The sequence below is a fragment of the Octopus sinensis genome, linkage group LG3 (assembly GCF_006345805.1).
Source record: "Octopus sinensis linkage group LG3, ASM634580v1, whole genome shotgun sequence".
Classification (NCBI taxonomy): domain Eukaryota; kingdom Metazoa; phylum Mollusca; class Cephalopoda; order Octopoda; family Octopodidae; genus Octopus; species Octopus sinensis.
In genome coordinates, this window is record NC_042999.1 from 129031780 (window position 1) to 129049990 (window position 18211).

The 18211-nt window shown below is 32.5% G+C and overlaps 1 protein-coding gene across 7 annotated transcripts in view; it reads right to left on the bottom strand.

Moving 5' to 3' along the window:
- Window positions 1-18211, bottom strand: part of LOC115209179 (activated CDC42 kinase 1) — a 228873-nt gene that overhangs the window by 17901 nt on the left and 192761 nt on the right. For 6 of the 7 annotated variants that reach the window (XM_029777419.2, XM_036501310.1, XM_029777416.2 and 3 more), the window contains 5 exons: window positions 13232-13279; window positions 6323-6502; window positions 4122-4274; window positions 2327-2515; window positions 1559-1650 (listed from right to left, as the gene is read on the bottom strand). In XM_029777419.2, the coding sequence (XP_029633279.1) occupies window positions 1559-1650; window positions 2327-2515; window positions 4122-4274; window positions 6323-6502; window positions 13232-13279 (662 nt within the window). The remainder of the gene's footprint in view (window positions 1-1558; window positions 1651-2326; window positions 2516-4121; window positions 4275-6322; window positions 6503-13231; window positions 13280-18211) is intronic. The other variant, XM_029777418.2, reaches the window with a different exon arrangement.

Below are 18211 nucleotides of genomic sequence, written 5' to 3' on the forward strand. Positions count from 1 at the left end.
AGCATGGAAAACGGACGCTAAACGATGATGATGATGATGATGATGTTTCAACCAGACTGATATTTAGTTGCCATTGGTGTCTCCTTCTTTGATATGTTTTATCTCTTAGGCTAAACTGAAACCAAGGAACATTACTTCTACATGAAGGGTAATAATGTCATCTAGCAGCACATATACAGTTATTGTTGCAATTTTAGTACATTTTGATTTACCGTTTAGTAATAGCAACCATATTGAGCTGACATCAGTACTAGGCTTTCTCTATGGATCATCAATGAGAATTATTTAGTGCTTCTTTGATTTTGCTAAGTTTCCACTGGTTCTCCATCAATTATATAAATTTAATTCAATAATGATATGTTTTCTTTTTTTTAGCACCATAAACTGTATTTGATAGCAAACAAGTTGCACGTTTTTCCCCGCCAAAATGCCTTTAAAAAAAATCACCCTGAGTCCCAAATGCAAAATTGGGTTTCCCTTAACCTTTTAGCATTCAGATTACTCTGTCAAATGTAATGCTTGTTTATTCACATTGTTTTGAATTAACCATGTATTATCTTGTAGCTATGAGATTTCACTGACGTGGGTGTTTATTTTTACAATGACATTGCAGGGTAGGTGTGAGAAGCTGGGCACGACCAGCTTGAACATAAAACAGGTAGAATAATTGGGCTGGATATAGCCAGTTTAAATGCTAAAGGATTAAGCTAATTTTGTCCCTGACACTCACTGCTTTATGCTAATTTTAATCCAGCTGGTCTCCTTTTCTGCTTAGCCTTTCTTTTTACATACAGTAATATTCTCTGCTATAGCTAAGGTACCATTGTAATATTCTGTAATGTACTGGTAGATTGCTTCCAATACTACATGCTTTAATCACAAAAACTTTTTTCCCAGAGCATATGCTGCTGAAACTGGGATGTATCTAATTTTATTGTGTGTCTTTTATACCATCAAATATCGTATATTCAGCCATTCCCGAGTAGTATGTTTCCCCTCTCATTAAAGCTTTACAATATTCCTTTGTTTTGACATTTAGGAATGACTTAAGTTTATTTATATAAGTAAAAAGCTATAAATACATTTCTTATGTTCTAGACACTCTTGGGTAGATTTAACCTCAGTGATGCATCTGCAAAATGTGCTGTTACTTTTGAACACTGTTTTGATATTCCACGTGTTGCATACTCTCTGAATATTCTCAGACAGACACATGCATTGGACTTTTGATTACTCTCTACTTTGAGATTGCAAGTGACTGAAGGCTTATAACTATTACATCATCATCATCAATGTCTGTTTTCCATGCTGGCATGGTTTAGGCAGTTTGACCAGAGTGGGTAAGCAGGAGAGCTGCACCAGGTCCCAGTCTGGTTTGGCATGGTTTCGATGGCTGGGTGCCCTTCCTAATGTCAACCATTTTACAGAGTGAGCTGGATGCTTTTTACATGGCACTGCAATAGTTGGAAAATTTCTGAAGTGTAACAAATTAACAAAAAGAATGTTGCAAATACTTTCTTAAAATGTTTTTAAAAAATATTAGGAATACCAGTCTTACCATGCAAATGGAAGTTTTTTCTGTTCTGACATAACATAATGGTCTTCTTGACTAGGTAAAGCTCGCATTAAACCGAAGTCACAAATTTTAATCTACAACAGAGCATTTATAAAAATTGATATCAAAAAACAAAATTGCAGATTGATTTTTTTTTAAACTTGATTTATATTTATCTTTCATCTTTTACATGTTTCAGTCATTAGACTGTGGCCATGCTGGGGCACTGCCTTCAAGAATGTTAGTTGAACAAATCAACTCCAGCACTAACTTTTGTTGTTTTAAGTCCAGTACTTATTCAATCAATCTCTTTTGCCAAACTGTTAAGTTACAGGAGCATACACACAGACACACATACACACACACATACACACACACACACAACAAAGGCTTTGGATTACCTGGGGCTATAATAAAAGACACTCGCTAAAGGTACTGCGCAGTGCAACTGAACCCAGAATTATGTGTTTGGGAAGAAAACTTCTTACCACACAGCCATACCTAATAATGGTATTTGATCAAATATGTTAACACATTTATATTTGAGCTTTCAAACATAAAAAGTAGATACTAAAAAGCATCAAACTCATTTACTCACTGTCAAAATCATTTCCACTGCTGTGAGAAAAATTTTAGAAGTAATAATATGTAGCAGGTATTTTTATCCCAAGAAGATTTTGATATTGTAAAAATATATATATTCAAGAATGTCAAAGAAATTAAGAGAAAATTGATGTAAGAGATACAGTGTTGAGTAAATGGAATACTTACTATTTCTGGGGTGGCAAGTAACACATTACGGCAGGCAAGATCTCTGTGAATAAAACGCTTCAGTTCCAAGTAACTCATGCCATTCGCTATTTGAATAGCATAATCACAGAGTGTGCTTATTAACAGCTTTTGAGAATCATGACGACGCAGCTTGTCCAAAAGAGCTCCTTGTGGTGCTAATTCTGTAACCTATAGTAAATTGATGGATGTTTGATCATATTAATGATGCTGACATTGACATGGGTGTTAAAATATGATTAAAAAGAACCTCTCTCTCTCATAGATCAATTCAACCTGGGATATTCAGGAGCTTAAAGAGTATCAATAACTTTTCCAATGTATTCTATTACCCTAACAAATTATACTCCAGAGTTAGCCTGTATCCTCAGTATAATTTTCAATCTTTCTCTCCCTAAATAAATCTACACCACAAATTCCATTCCCATAAAGGACATTTTTTTATTTTGCCAGCTACTGCCTTGTTGCTACTACTTCCAACATTTCAAAAGCAATGGAAACCGTAATAAATTACTATCAGAGACTTGCCTTTCAATATCAATTATCAATGGCCTCTCACATTTAAGAACTTTGGCAAAAGTAATATTGTTGCCATTGACAACATAAAAGCTTTCCACTGTGTCTGGAATGAGAAATTCCAAGCTAAGTTTCCTCACTTATAAGCTCCATTTGTTTCTCATCTTGATATAGGATTCTCTAGTCAGACTATTTCAGTGCATCATGAACTGATACAGCTCTCCCTGAGCCATATTCTATCAACTCTAATATACTCCAAAGTTCAGTTGACTCAATATCATCCTTCTCTACAATAATGACATATCTGCCAATACTCCTAACCATATATATATATATATATATATATATATATATACTCAGATTACACAACTCACCACTTCTCTTTAACTTTCTAAAGACAGGTATTACCTCTAAATGTCTTAGACATTTCACAATAGATTGCACAGTTTCCATGAATAGAAAACTTGAAAACAACCACCAATGAGAGTATGACAACCTAGTCTACAGCACAATACACAGTAGCTAAACATGTCAGAAAACTGTTTTACTGTACACATTCAGTACACATGAACAGTAAATAACCAAAGCTAAGTTGCTACAAGTGCTACACTTCACAATCTTTGACAATATCTCTTACTGTGATTGCACTTTTATAACATTCAGCTCCAATCTATTGTTGTTCTTCTATAAAAATCAAGTGTGCTTCACATTAAAATACTGTTGTAGTTATTTTTGTTAACAAACTGTATATCACCTCCAAGCCCATCTGATAAAATTGTTTCTTTTCATCTCATCCTCTAACTGTATGTCATCCTCAAACCCTTTTCTCAATCATTTCTATGCAGAGATGTAAAACTTTCTGGAATTACCCACTTGCTCACATTTCTCTTACAAGAGTCACTTTATAGAAGTTCAATCTGAATATCAACCATATCATTTTCAGTTGTCTTTAGAAGCCAAAGATGCTACCTTCATTCTAATGGAAGTTGACCTACACAATTTACTTGAACCTTTAGTAGTACAGGGTTCATGAGTAATATATCTATGGACAGTTAAAAAGGGTATTTAGCTACTGAAGAAATCCCAACATAGAATTAAACCTCATCTGGCTGATCCCTCTTTTTTTCTTCACAATGATACTGTATCTTGAAACAAGTTATTTACATCAGTCTATACCTACAGTTGTACAATGAAGCATTGAAATAAACACCATTAAAATAGTGTGCTACTAGTCCAAGAAACAAAACATAGCAGTACTTACCATCATTAAGGGAGATGAAAGAACAACACCAAAAAGACGTATCAGATTTTCATGGTCTAAAGAGTGCATAGCATTCACTTCATTTACAAAATCTTCAAATCCTCCAGGCAATGCAAGAATATCATGACGGAGAATTTTCACAGCAACTAAACTCTGAAGAGAAATAAAATTACATTAGCTTGGGTGACATAATAATCATATTCACTCTTGATATAATTTCAAAAGTTTATTGGACAAACAATACCTTAGCTAATTTTAAGGTCAATATTTACTTTTTTCTTGTTCATCATCACAACATCTTTGCCATAGCAGCCTTTTTTTCTTTGTTGACATTAACTGAACAGTTTTGCTCAGCATCTTAATTGGTTCATTGCAACCATTTTTAGTTCCTAGTTTCTAAGATCTGATTGCTTTATCTCAAGTTAAATCTGCATAACTTTCTACTACCAGTTCAAGTTCACAGTATAAATCCCACAAATCAGATTCAGTACATTATTTCTTAATCACATTCTTGAGATACATGTATTTTCAGTAAATGTATCTTACATAGAAATTTTGTAGTAAATATGTTACAATTCATCATAAATTATAGAGAATACAATGCTACAGCTATTCCTCCTAATTCATCAGTTCAATGTTTTTAGAAGTTAATATGGCACAGCATGACCCAGTCAGGAGTGATTACATAATCTTTCTATACACTTTGGTTTTTGCATTTTTTTTATCAATGATGCTCAGCATTAACAGCTTTAATTTTAACAACTTCATTAGTGATCTACTGCTCAAAGATACCATCTACCATCAATTCACTGCCTCTTTTCTTTCCTCTAGTATGTTATCTATTCAAATTACATCAATATTATGACAGTTGTCTCCCTGTACATCTTGACCTCCATTTTTGGTGACCAGTCACTTTTCATTTTACAAACACTTAAGATTTTGTAAAAGTTTACATCTTAACATACTTAGATCATTATTTTTCTTTGATTGTTGTCGATAATCTATATTCATTGCTGGTGTCTCATGTCTCATATAATCTGACTTTCAGAAGGAAAGAAACAAATCTTCTTGATTAGAAAGGTAGTAAGTTCCCTCAACATTTTTCATTTCTAATGTAACCCTCATTACTATGTTAACATTAACTTCATCACCTTTGGCTAAAGGATTTTCCCTACAACTACTAATGATACATTCAGACTTAATTATCTGTTATAACACCATCACTTGGGCCCTTTGATACTTTTCATCAGAACCCACTTTATTGTAAGCATTCAGGCCAGATTTCCAGTCTGAGGATAGCTTCCTTCTTCCTATCACTATCAGTAATCCTAAAAAAAGCAAGTAATTTATAGTCTTTAATCTTTTATTGCTCATCCACTTACCTAATTGGAGCTAACTCTAGCATATCTGCTGCACAAAAAACTTAAGCTATTTCCCCGTCTGTTGGAGATGACATTTTTTGCATGGTCATGGCCACTGCTTTGACTAGTAACAATGTAGGACTTAAGTTCATGCACTGCAAGGAGGTTAAGTTCTAACAAGTGAGGTAGAATACGCCTTCAAATTTCGTAACTTTTATTAATAGTCTTTTGCTGATTTACATCATCACTAGTTTTCTCAGATTCTAATATAAATACATGTTTATTAATAAGTACCTCAACTGATTAAGTTAACTTTGAAGGTATTTACTTTAAACCAATGGCATTGTACTCTTCATTATATATACTAAGTCTAATCAAAGTAATTTCATAAAATTTGTTCAGATTTTAAAAGTTTATTCCTACCAAGATGAATAAGTGGTGAACATTACAGAAATCTGTTAATATGTTCTATAAATTTTAATTTGTAAAACTTCTGTAAAAATTTGTAAAACAATTTATACAACATAAAAGAACAAATATAAAGTCTACAATTTAGAGCTGAAAATAACAGTTACCTCGTGAATGTGTACATGTGTGTGTGTGTGTGTACAGAAGCATATATGTATAACTACCCCAAATCTACTGCAGCTAATTTATGTGAAGAGATTGATGTGTATACATCAATGATGCATAGGGGGACAGACAGATAAATAGAAAAACAAAATGGACATTAAACAATGATGATAAATAGACATGGGTGAAGGATGATATTAAAGTTTCAAATTGTGCATCAATAGAAATAAGCATTATTTTGCTAGGGGAAAAAAATCTTTTATTTACCTTCACTCCAGAAGGCATTGTCCAATCACCCTTTCGGACAACTCCAAATGAACCATTTCCTAATTTGTTATAAAGGATCAGTGATTTCTCATTAATCAAACATGTCAATGACTGTTCAGTGGCTTTCAAGTTTTTCTTCAGTGATCCACCTGATTTGTCTGTTTTTACACCAGGAAGAATCTTAAAAAACAAAAAATAGTATTTGATAAGTTTTGAAAGTAAACAGATTTCAACACAGGTGAAAGGAAACATGACATTCTTTCTCTTTCTCTCTCTCACTCTCTCTATATGTACACACACACACACGTACTTAAGCTACCTCCCAGTCTGCATACACATTTATATATAATACAGGCGTTTTAAGAAAAATTAATTAGCTAAATATATGATGACATTTATGTATTTAATACAACACTGAATATGTAGTTTTTTCAGTTTTATCACAATATATTTTCCTACTATCATATAAAGATCAAGTTAATGGAGCAATTTGGGCGAAATACACAGAATTAATAACTCAAAGAGATTGTAAATAAGTTATCCAAAATGATTGCGTGTGTGTGTGGGGGGGGGGTGTATGTGAGAAGACAAAATCAAGTATTAATATACACATGAATAAAGATCTATATAAAAATATGCTAAGTACACACACACACACACATACACACACACACACATATACATGAACTTTTATACTGATATGTGTGTGTGTGTGCACGTGCGTGGCATATTATACAATAGGCAAATGAAATGAGGATGCTTTTGATAGCATATAATAACAAGCGTTGCCAAAGATAATGAGAGGTTACAGCATACCTAAAAAATATACTGGCATAATTTCAAACATGCATGAAGGAGCCTTATATCAAGTCAAGGTGGATGAAACTTAGTGAACTTTTGAGGTAAAGTATGGTGTTATTCAGTGAGGCATTCTACCTCCTCTACTTTTTGTTTTCGTGACTGTTTGTGTGACGGAGGTAAAATTTGGCAAGGAAGAGTTTGTGGAATACAAAGGACGTAACAAAAAAAAAGATGGGAACATATCTACATTATGCTGATAACAAGTGATGATCACAAGAAATGCAACAAGTATTGGCAGGTTTAATAAGGGAGAGGAGCAAGGTTGGTTAAGAAATGATGAATATAATGAATGCTGATACATTCAACTGTAGTAGAGAAAGAGAAGTGATAAAGACCACTGGTCACCTCAAGTATTCAGCTATAATGGTTGCAAATAATTAGTTATTTGATAGTCAGTTTGGAAAAGGAATTAGGAAAGCAGAACAAGCAATGGGCATGTTAAAGTTGATATGGAAATTCCACTATCTTTTGATCCACATGAAGGTAAGAATTTATATAACATTACTGAGATCAATATTACTTTATGGACACTACATCTGACACTAAATTCCCAGCTACTGAACTGTACAATTACAGTACGTGCAGTCCAGAAACTTTTGATGACAGCCTGTATGTATGACATTGTACATACAAGCTGCAGCATCACTGCTGTCATCATTGTTATCATTCAGCATCATCATTTCTTTTATATCTATGCATTTACGTTTTTCCATACTGGTAGGAGTTGGATGAGAATTATTAAAGAAGTAATCTACTGCTAGCTGCCCTTCCTGACACCAATAATTAATTGTTTTCCAATTGGTGTATTTTTCTCACTGCTCTTCACACACTGAGACTGACTAAACCATCAATTTATGGGAGGTATCATTTATGGGAATGTAAATAACAATATTGAAACATTATCAAAGTGAAGACACATACAACAAAAACAGCTGTATGTGCACATACACAAACACACACATAATTATGTGCGTGCACATGTGTGTATGTGTGTACATGTATGCACACACACACACACCCACACACACACTTATATGTATACACAAAAGTGTGCATGTACATATGTAGACACAAACAAGAGAATGTGAATACAAAGTTTGCTTTGAATTCTATCTCAGTGAGTGACATCGTGGGAAAATATCTTCTGCTGCAGCCTCTAGCCTTCTAACAAATCATCTTGCAGCACTGCACTTTCAAAGTATAAGTGAGAGTGAGAGAGAGAGAGAGAGAGAGAGAGAGAGAGAGAGAGAGAGAGAGTGTGTGTGTGTGTATGTGTGTGTGTAATTCACACACAAAACTGTTAAGTGTTAAGAAGAAATAACTCAAAAGTGACAGTAGCATGAATTTGAATAGTAAAGATGTATTAAATGCCATACTTGATCATTTCTTGATTTATTAAAATTTTCATCACAGACAGACATTACAAACAAAAACCTAGCAGCAATCATTAGTAATTCTGAATGAAAAGTAGAGATAAATTCTGAGAAATTGAGAATAAATTCAGTTAAATTAATCATGCTCAGAAAAATGGACAATCTAATTTTGGATTCAAAGATGATGAATTAATATTGTAACATGTTTCAGCCTTGATTTTAGTCTCATCAGCATAACAGTGTTCTTATATTTCATCAGTTTTAGACAATACATAAAATACAGAAAGAGAGAGAGATTAGTACATTCTTGACCAAGGGTAAATTAAAACTAAAAGGTGCTAAGAAAAAGTGATCCAAAAGAGTCAGTGGTTTGAATTTGGATAACAATGGTAGGGGTTTAATGAATGTCATACACAATAAGTCTCTGTTTTCATTTTCTCTGTGTGTGTGTGTGTAACAGAATAAGACATTTAGTAGCTAACACAAACCAACTTTTCATTTGAGTAGTTTCAATCTTTTGATCTTGTAAGTAATAAAACAAGAGTTTTATTTAAAAATCATTGCTTATATATATATATAAATGCAGTGAGCAAAGGCAGGTGAAGTGGGGGTAATTTTCAAATGATAACAACAAAACATGAGGAAAATATTCATAAAATTGTATAAGTATAATATAAAAAAAAGAAAAGAAAGAAAATGCTATAAATATTGCTAAATACTTGCAGCACTCATGGAAATTATACAGTTATTTTGACTGTTAAAGAGCCAAAATGAAATTTTTCAGCAATATTTGATTCTTGAGATGGTGTAAAGTTAAACATCAGTAGTACTGAAGAACCAATCTTAAAAGGAAATATTTTTGAGTATACAATTAGATATATATAAGTATGTCCATTTGTTGAGGACATAGGACTTGGATTCCAAAGTTCTCTTGCAGTCCTTCCTGTCAGCTGATGTACTGGCACTGAGAGAGTGATTAACCAACACACTTGACCACTTGCTTAAGGACTTCCCAAGCAGAAGGCAGGATATGAACTCAGAAGGCACAGCACTGAAAAAGATACTAAGTATCTCCCCAGTCCACAGCCCCCTCCTGGTATGTCATTTGTTAAGATGAAAGAATGAAAGACAAAGTTGACTTGGGTGGGATTTGTACTCAGGAAGCAGAGAGGCAGAACATCTACTACAAATCACTCTATCTGATGCTCTTACAACTGTCAATTTTACACCCTAAGTACACACAAGCACATGTATGTGTGTGTGTGTGTGTGTGTGTGCGTATATATATATATATATATATATATATATATATATATATACACACACATACAGATGCACACACACACACACATGCATATATACGTGTGCTTGTGTGTGCATAAATATACATATGCACACAGGTACTCAAGCTTTATAGATGCTATTTATATTCTGATTTTATTTAAATTTCTGCTATTTTTTACTGAACAGCTGAATGTTAGCAAATATGTGAATTTCTATGTTGCACAACAGTATACAATAGTCATAATTAGCAATACTGGTTTCTAACAGAGCAACAAGGACTCAAATTTTGAGGGAAGGAATCATAGATTAAGTACAACCTCAAGCTTTCATGTTATTTTAATGACCCCTGGAATACCACAAGACAAAGTTCTCCTCTCAACACTTTCCTTTGGCTTTCTGAATTGGCAGATTAAAGCAATCTTGTTCACTTTTATATCATTTCTTTATTGTTAAGTTATACATTTTTGAAAACATTTTATGAAAAAATGGTGTTGTTCAGAATATCTCCATGCAAAGATCATTACACTGCAAATATAATGAAAAAATACACCTATTTATCTATATATGTTATACACATCTCCATGCATTATCAGTAGAAGCCAAACACCAAACATTAGTGAATAACACTTAAAATTACAAAGTATATTAAATTGTAATTATATTTCTAAGAGCTTGTCATTTGCCTAACAGCTGTTTCATTATATATGCCCCAGCATGGCCACAGCTCATGAGCTGAAACTAGAATCAATCAATCAATCATATATATATATATAGCTATTTTCTAAACCATTCATTTAAACATAGAACAGCTATTACATTTTTTTTTAAAAAGCTTAAATATTTTTAGAAATCATTTAATATTTTCAATGTAAATAAATTATTCCATAACTGAGTTTCTAGAAAATTGATCTTCAATTTAAGTAACTGTGTCAAAGTTTCCAAGTTTGAAAATACTAATCTGATGAATAAAAAATAATGAAATCCATCCTATCAACCAGCAGCTATGTATGGTGTCCCTGAACCAAGGTAGATTACTTCATTTGGTTTAAGCTTGCTGAAAACACCAAATTTTACTTCTAAATTAAGTGACATTATTGAGAAAGATAGTGTCTCACTCAAAAAATATCCAAATTCAACACACATACTTCATCATTGTTTGCAGAACTTTTTTTATAAACAACATCATCCATTTATATTACATATCTATACCTTTTTAATCATGTAGTACCTAATAGTTGTGAGACAATTATTTTCTTAATACACGCATGCTCAGTCTGTCACAAGTTTATTAATATAGCATACATAGTTCTTCTCCAGTTACTGCAGTTCCTTTTCAACTCCTGTTCATCTTTCACAACCACACATTACACTTTTGCCAAATACTTCATGTCTGGAGAAAAAGTAGCTCTGCTCAAAAGACAACTTTGCATTTATGTTGCTACGTTATTTGTAGATTCACTATTGGCACTAATTAGATCATCTCAGGAACAGTGCTTTCTTCAAACTCTAGTAAATTATACTAAAATGTTATGTTTTATAATCATTAGATAACACTAATTTACAACATTGCAAATAGCATGCATATATTATAGAATGCCAATTAGTCTAACTGAAATCTCCATATACCTCCTAGTTATACAAGAGGTGCCTGTATCATATTAATTTTTTGTCCTACATAAACAAGCATAGCTTATTACCTCAATTCTGTTTGAGTTTTGACATTCCTACTATAAACTAATACTATAGTCTCGACTATTGTAATCTTCCAGACATTGTGACTTACAATGGGCTTTTGATTTCACCTGCAGAGCTAAGAAGATATTCGTATATAAAAGTTCAGAATATTGAGATTATTTCAAAACCTATGTTAATAAAAAGCTGAAACTAGAGAGAAAATTCTAAGTTTTAATTGATATTTATCTGAATTCTTCATTAAAAAATGTTTTTATAAGACTTTTATAAACAATAAATGACAACCACATTGTACAATGTTTGAACCATCTCGAATTTATGTGCTTTATGTAGTGGTACATACAGACAGACACAAACTACCTATCTCAATCCCAGCCTATACAAGCTGTGCTATGACTCTTTCAGTTACCCTTCTTGCTGGTTTGTTAGAGAAGACCCCTGTTATCTACTCTGCTGTGCTATGACTCTTTCAGTTACCCTTCTTGCTGGTTTGTTAGAGAAGACCCCTGTTATCTACTCTCTCTAGAGCTTTTATGGAACTTAATAATGGTACAACTATACTAGTCTTTAAAGATAATACTTTCCTGCATGATCTGATTAGTTAACAGAATGACTTGTACTAATTCTACTAGCTTTCCGGTTTTATATGTTTTGGCAACTATCCCTCAATGTTTTGCTGTTCTCATTGTCTTATCTACGGATAAACTCTCTTCATCCCATTCATACTCTGTTGAGTCGTTTTTTATGTTGCTATTCTTTCATCATTATTTAGTACAAAAGCACTCATAAGTTCATGAACAAAATGTTACGCAAAACAACAGAATTTCTCAGTCGTCAAGATGAGGAAAATAGCATTTAATACATAATTAATAACTTACACTATGAAATTATAACTACTCCAAAATTTCTTTTAGTTTTCTATTTTGTAATTTCTCTTTAGTAGAACTGCCTAAAATATATATAACCTCTTTAGTGTTAAACCAAAGATAACCAAATCTAACATTGACAGCAAATGATAATAGTGAAATAGGAAGCATTGAGCTTATCTTTTAACAAAAGACATATTACAATAGCAAACTGCAATAACTTCATAATGCTATCTTAGATTGTATTTTGTAAATGAAAATCTTATTGAGTCCCTTATTTGCTTCATGATGGAAGCCCAAGAGCCCAATAAATAGGGATGATAAAAAAAAAAGCCTCAAAATATTTTTAAAAATTTATACAAGATTCACTCATGTTAGTAGAATTAGACAATATAAAAAAAATGATGTAAATTCAAAGGTGGGTTATTTCAAGCTATTATTTAAAGAAACATTGTTAGGTATCTGAAAAGTCTGTTACAGCTGTAACAGGCTTTCCTTAACCATTTTCCACACACAGGCATGAATGTACGCACAAATTCTTACTGTTTGGACACTTAGTCAGCCTCCATAATTTGATGACAAACACCTTTCTGTCACTTCTCATCATTCTATACACTGTTGAAGTCTCACTGATGGTAATGTTGATAGTGATGATAGTGAGGAGGATGAGAGTGATGATGGTGATGAAGCAGGAGTGTTTTAAAGTGAAATGAACAGTCCACAGTTTGTGTATTGTGAGTGAGTGAATTATAGCAAATAGGTAAGGTTTCATGTAAAGGGAAAAGAACAAGACAAAGTTGGGTTAAAGCACACCAACACACAGAACATACTACCTTTTTCAGGGTATTGATGCCATAATGTAGAAAATCTATGGGTTCACACTGAAAAAAGATAAAGAAGTTTTTCCCCCTTTCAGAAAAGCTAATAATAAAATCCATACTAATTCCTCTGTGGTGAAAAGCCTCAAATAAAATTTATATTCCAGATTTTAGCATGAAATGAACAGCATTTAGTATTTATTAACAGAAAAAGCTTTTTATTTTGATATATAAACGATGTATATATTACAGTTGCCAATCAATTATATTCATCAAAGACATAACATTCTAGTTGAATGACATGGGCAGAATAAAGGTTATAGCAATTTGAAAAAAGGTCATACACAAATCCACTTTTGTTTATTTTTTAATACAAAATTGCTGAAAACATTATGAATTGCTAAGAAGGATCAATCAACTTTATATCATGCTGTAAATATCATTCTGTCATGGCCTCTAAATGAGGGCTAAGTTATTCAGTTTAAAATCAGGAGATAAAACTGTTTCCAGTCACTGAATATCATTATAAAGAAGCAGAAATGGAGGAAGACAACTAGTCTTCACATATTTTTGTTTTTGTTCAGAGCTCTTCAGCAACACGGACAAACCTACAGACATTAAACCTTTCATCAAAAGAAACAAAACAAGTTTTATATCCAATTTAATATGGATGCCTATAAAGATTACCTGTTCATATTAATACTGCTTCTGTCACTAATAATTAATTTAAAATAAAGTTTTATCCTTTAACACTTACACTATTGTAAATTTGTAAATGGAATAAGTAATCTGTTCCTGGTGGTGAACTGGAAAGCTTCACTTCATGGAATGAGCTTATGATATGAATTAGAGCAAAAGCTGGATAATGAGAGATTAAAGGGTCTTGGAGTTAAAAAGGTTGTAGGGACTAGGAAACACTTTATTCTCAACACAAACTCAAATGCCTTAGATGCAGCTTGATGGAAAAAAATGTTTAACCTGAAGGTGAATAATTTATCTATTTTGGGGAAACTAGAAATTAGAAAAATTAGCATAAAGTTTGTTTTGCTTTCTAATGGGAATACAGGAAGAGGTAATTACAAAGTAGTTTCAGAGATTTTAGGGTTATGTAAAGGAAAATAAAATTTCAATGATTTCAAAATGCAGGGATAAGTTGAGTGTGTTGTGAAGAGGAGTTCTTTATGATAGTAAGTAAATCAAACAAGTACATTTTGAAGTCCTTCCCTAACATATGTTTAACACATTAAAACATGAGGTGACTCAATTCATAGATTTTTCGTTGCTTTTATATAAAATTAGCTCCTCTACTTTTAAGTTGATAAAATGAAATATTTATCAGACAGGTAACAAAAAAAAAAGTAAAAAATAAAAATAAAAATCTAAAACTATAACAAACTGAGTGATCAAACACTAAATAGCTAAATGCTAAAAGAGTTATAATTTACAGTTACTTTGATGGGGAGGTTTTTTGAGTTTGTCTTTTTTACTTGGTTGATATGAACAAGAACATTCTGCAAAGCCTTCACACAAATTACTTATGCTCATTTGTTCAATAAGTTACCAGGTATGTATTTGTATAGTTGGCCAAGCAGACTTGTTGAATTCATGCAAATATGCAAAAATAGATAAGTGAAATGATAAAAATTATAAGAGGAAGATGTAGGAAAGCAAAAGATAAGTTCTATGTAAATGTAAGTGGCAAGTTAAATATAGGCAGATTAGCATATTATTATTATTATTATTATTATTATAAGGGTGGTGGAGTGACGGAAATGGCAGGGTGCCAGAGTAAATACCTTGCAGTATTTACGTATGTCTTTTACATACTGAGTTCAAATCCTGCTTCCTTTCATCCTTCTGAGATTGATAGAATAAATATCATGTCAAGTACTGGGACTAGTTAAATAGACTATACCCTCCCCACAAATTTGTGGCCTTATGCCAAGGTTAGAAATCATTATAATAATGAGTAGCATGGTTGTGTCAATGAAGAATGAGTCTTTGGATTTACTTGTGCTATATTCTTAGCAATAATATGTTTGATTCTCACTCCTCTGTAGGCCATCCTTTAATTGCAGTTATGGCTTGTTAGATAAAAACATTTTTTAAACCAGAATATGAAGAAACTGTCCAATGGCAAAACATTAACCTCAACTAAAAATGTAAAAACCTTAGTAGACAAAATTACTGTTAAAATACAGCAACATTGGTTTTAGATTATCTTCCAACTCAATCTTAATGTAGGTAATTTCAGAAAAATGTAAGATCACTCTTTTCCCAAATTTTCTTCAGTTACTTAATCCTGGTTATTTACAAACAAAATATACTGGCCTTAATTCCATACTGTTAACTTACCTCAACTTATTCACAAACTTCATTCTGTCTTTCCAAAGTAACTGTTTCCACTACTCATCTTTCTGTACACTCAATTTCGAACAGTTGGCTATCAGCAGCTCAAAGCTGTCCAAACTGTTTCTAATAAATTTATAACTAACTCAGTTTCACCTACAATTTGTTGCCCTTATAAAAAACATTCCCCCTGAAATTATCAATACATATATAAAATGTCTAGACAGCACTTGTAAATGTGACAATCATACCATTTCTATTCTAAACAGAGAGGTACATAGTAACATTCATTTTCTCAATGAGAAAGAGTGTGTATTTACATACTAAGCTGTCGCTCTGTTACATTCATTCATTATTTTCTTAAATACCTGAATACCAAAAGTATTTCATTGACAAGGATTTCAACAACTAGAGTGATAAAAAACATTCAAGATATCAAGATTGAAGGGAAATTACAATTAAGTTGATTGTGTATTCATTCAGTTATGTTTTTGGTTTGTTCATGTTTTAACAAGGAGTTATACTGAGAGAAATTACATTTGCTCCCATAGCAACTTGACCTACAGGTCAAAATATATCTTCAACCTATCAACATAAAATAATCATCTTAAATATCTGACCTAAATCATCCTGGATTGTAATTAATTTGTCTTCAGAAGGTTAAACTTTTAAACTTCAAAGACATGGTTCTAGCTTGAGAGAAAAATTATTTCTTTATTAGAATGCAAAATGTCTTTAGCCATGAAAAAGAAAAGATGTTCCCAGCTTTGCAGATTTATATTTATCTTCTAGAGAACAAATCCAATCTGCAGATATGTTTTCCTTTCAAACTGTTTCCCTTTTACATATGTAAGCAGCATTAGTCATAGCTACATGAATATCTCTCTTTCAAACTGTTCTTTTACATTTGTCAGTCATATGCCACACATACATACATAATCAAAGTTCACATAGATACAAATATAGCTGACACATGAATAAAGTGAAAAATCTTACAATTCTACAACAAAGCAGAACATTCATTCTCTCACTCTCTCTTCTCTCCCTCACCCATGCACATACCCACATACACGTGCATACACACACTCACACACACCACATACAAATTAAGAAAATAAAAACTGCTATTAATATCAGTCTAAGAACAGGTATTCCAAAATTAAATGTAGCAACTTATTCAGTAATTATCTTATGACTGGAATATAGGTATCATAATAAACTGTTAAAAAAGAAAAAAATGATGAAATTTCAAGAGAAATACAGAAGTAGGATTTAAAACTAAGAAAACTACTTTGTGAAGTAAAACATTTGACTCCTACCAAATGTCTTCACAAGAGCAAATGTCTGAGCAACAAAAATATCAAAATACAGAATCAAGATTATAATACATTCAATGGAGATTAGACTTATCTGGAAACTGTTAATAAAAGATCTTGTTTTAACTCATTTCCTTTAGATCTTTATTTTATAATTACCCATGAGACTGCCAGTATGACTAATTATAAATTTGAGCTTGAAGCTTGCTTTAGCATTAACAAAACTGATAATACATAAAAAGAAAATTTTGTTAGAAACAAAAAACTTTAATATGCAGCTATAATAAAGGTTTTGTTTTCAAACAGTGTTCTGGTAATAATGGCACAACTAGTGTTTGAAATCTCTATGAGATTTACATTATCTCTTTCAATGTTTCCCTACCCAAACAAAACATATCTAAACCGTTGTGAAAATGTCAAAACAATTTACTGTAGTGCAAAACCTTAATTTAGTGTATCATCAAAGAAATATGAAGAAAACCTGTATGCTATGATAGAGGAAGATTCAAGAAATATATATATAAAAAAAAATTTGGATTTTTTTAGAATCATTTAAATATACATGAAAATGGTTAGACAACATTAATTACATGATTTCATGTAAATGATATGTAGCAAGTAAAGCTATGTGATTGGTTACACATTCTGATTCAGATCTACTGAATATATAATGTCATAAAGAGGGCGACAGTTGTGATGACTATGCGTCAGTCATTCAAAATAGATAGTAGAATATAAATCTTACTTTTAATTAACAATTAAAAAGTAGTGAACATGAACGAATAGAAAGACAACTGGGTACCAGTATCTTTTCCTATAGCTGGTTGATGCAAAAGTTTTACAAGAAACTATTCTCTAATCAGTATCATGTAACAATTACAATGTTACTATAATGTTAGAAGACTAAAAGTGATAGCTTACTACCATCATCATCATCATCGTTTAACGTCCGTTTTCTTTGCTGGCATGGGTTGGACAGTTTGACAGAGGTCTGGGAAGCCAGGAGGCTGCACCAGGCTCCAATCTGATCTGGCAGTGTTTCTACAGCTGGATGCCCTTCCTAATGTCAACCACTCTGAAGAGTGTAGTGAGTGCTTTTTACATGCCACCGGCACAGGGGTCAGAGGTGGCTGGCATCGAACTTGTTTGGATGGTGCTTTTTTTATGTGCAACTGGTACAGGAGCCAGTCAAGGCAGCACTAGTATCAGATGGTACTTTTTATGTGCCACTGGCACAGGAGCCAGTTGGGGCAAGGAGGCTGGTACTAACCACGTCCAGATGGAGCTTTTTATGTGCTACTGGCATGTGGAGTAAGACAGGTGGCACTGG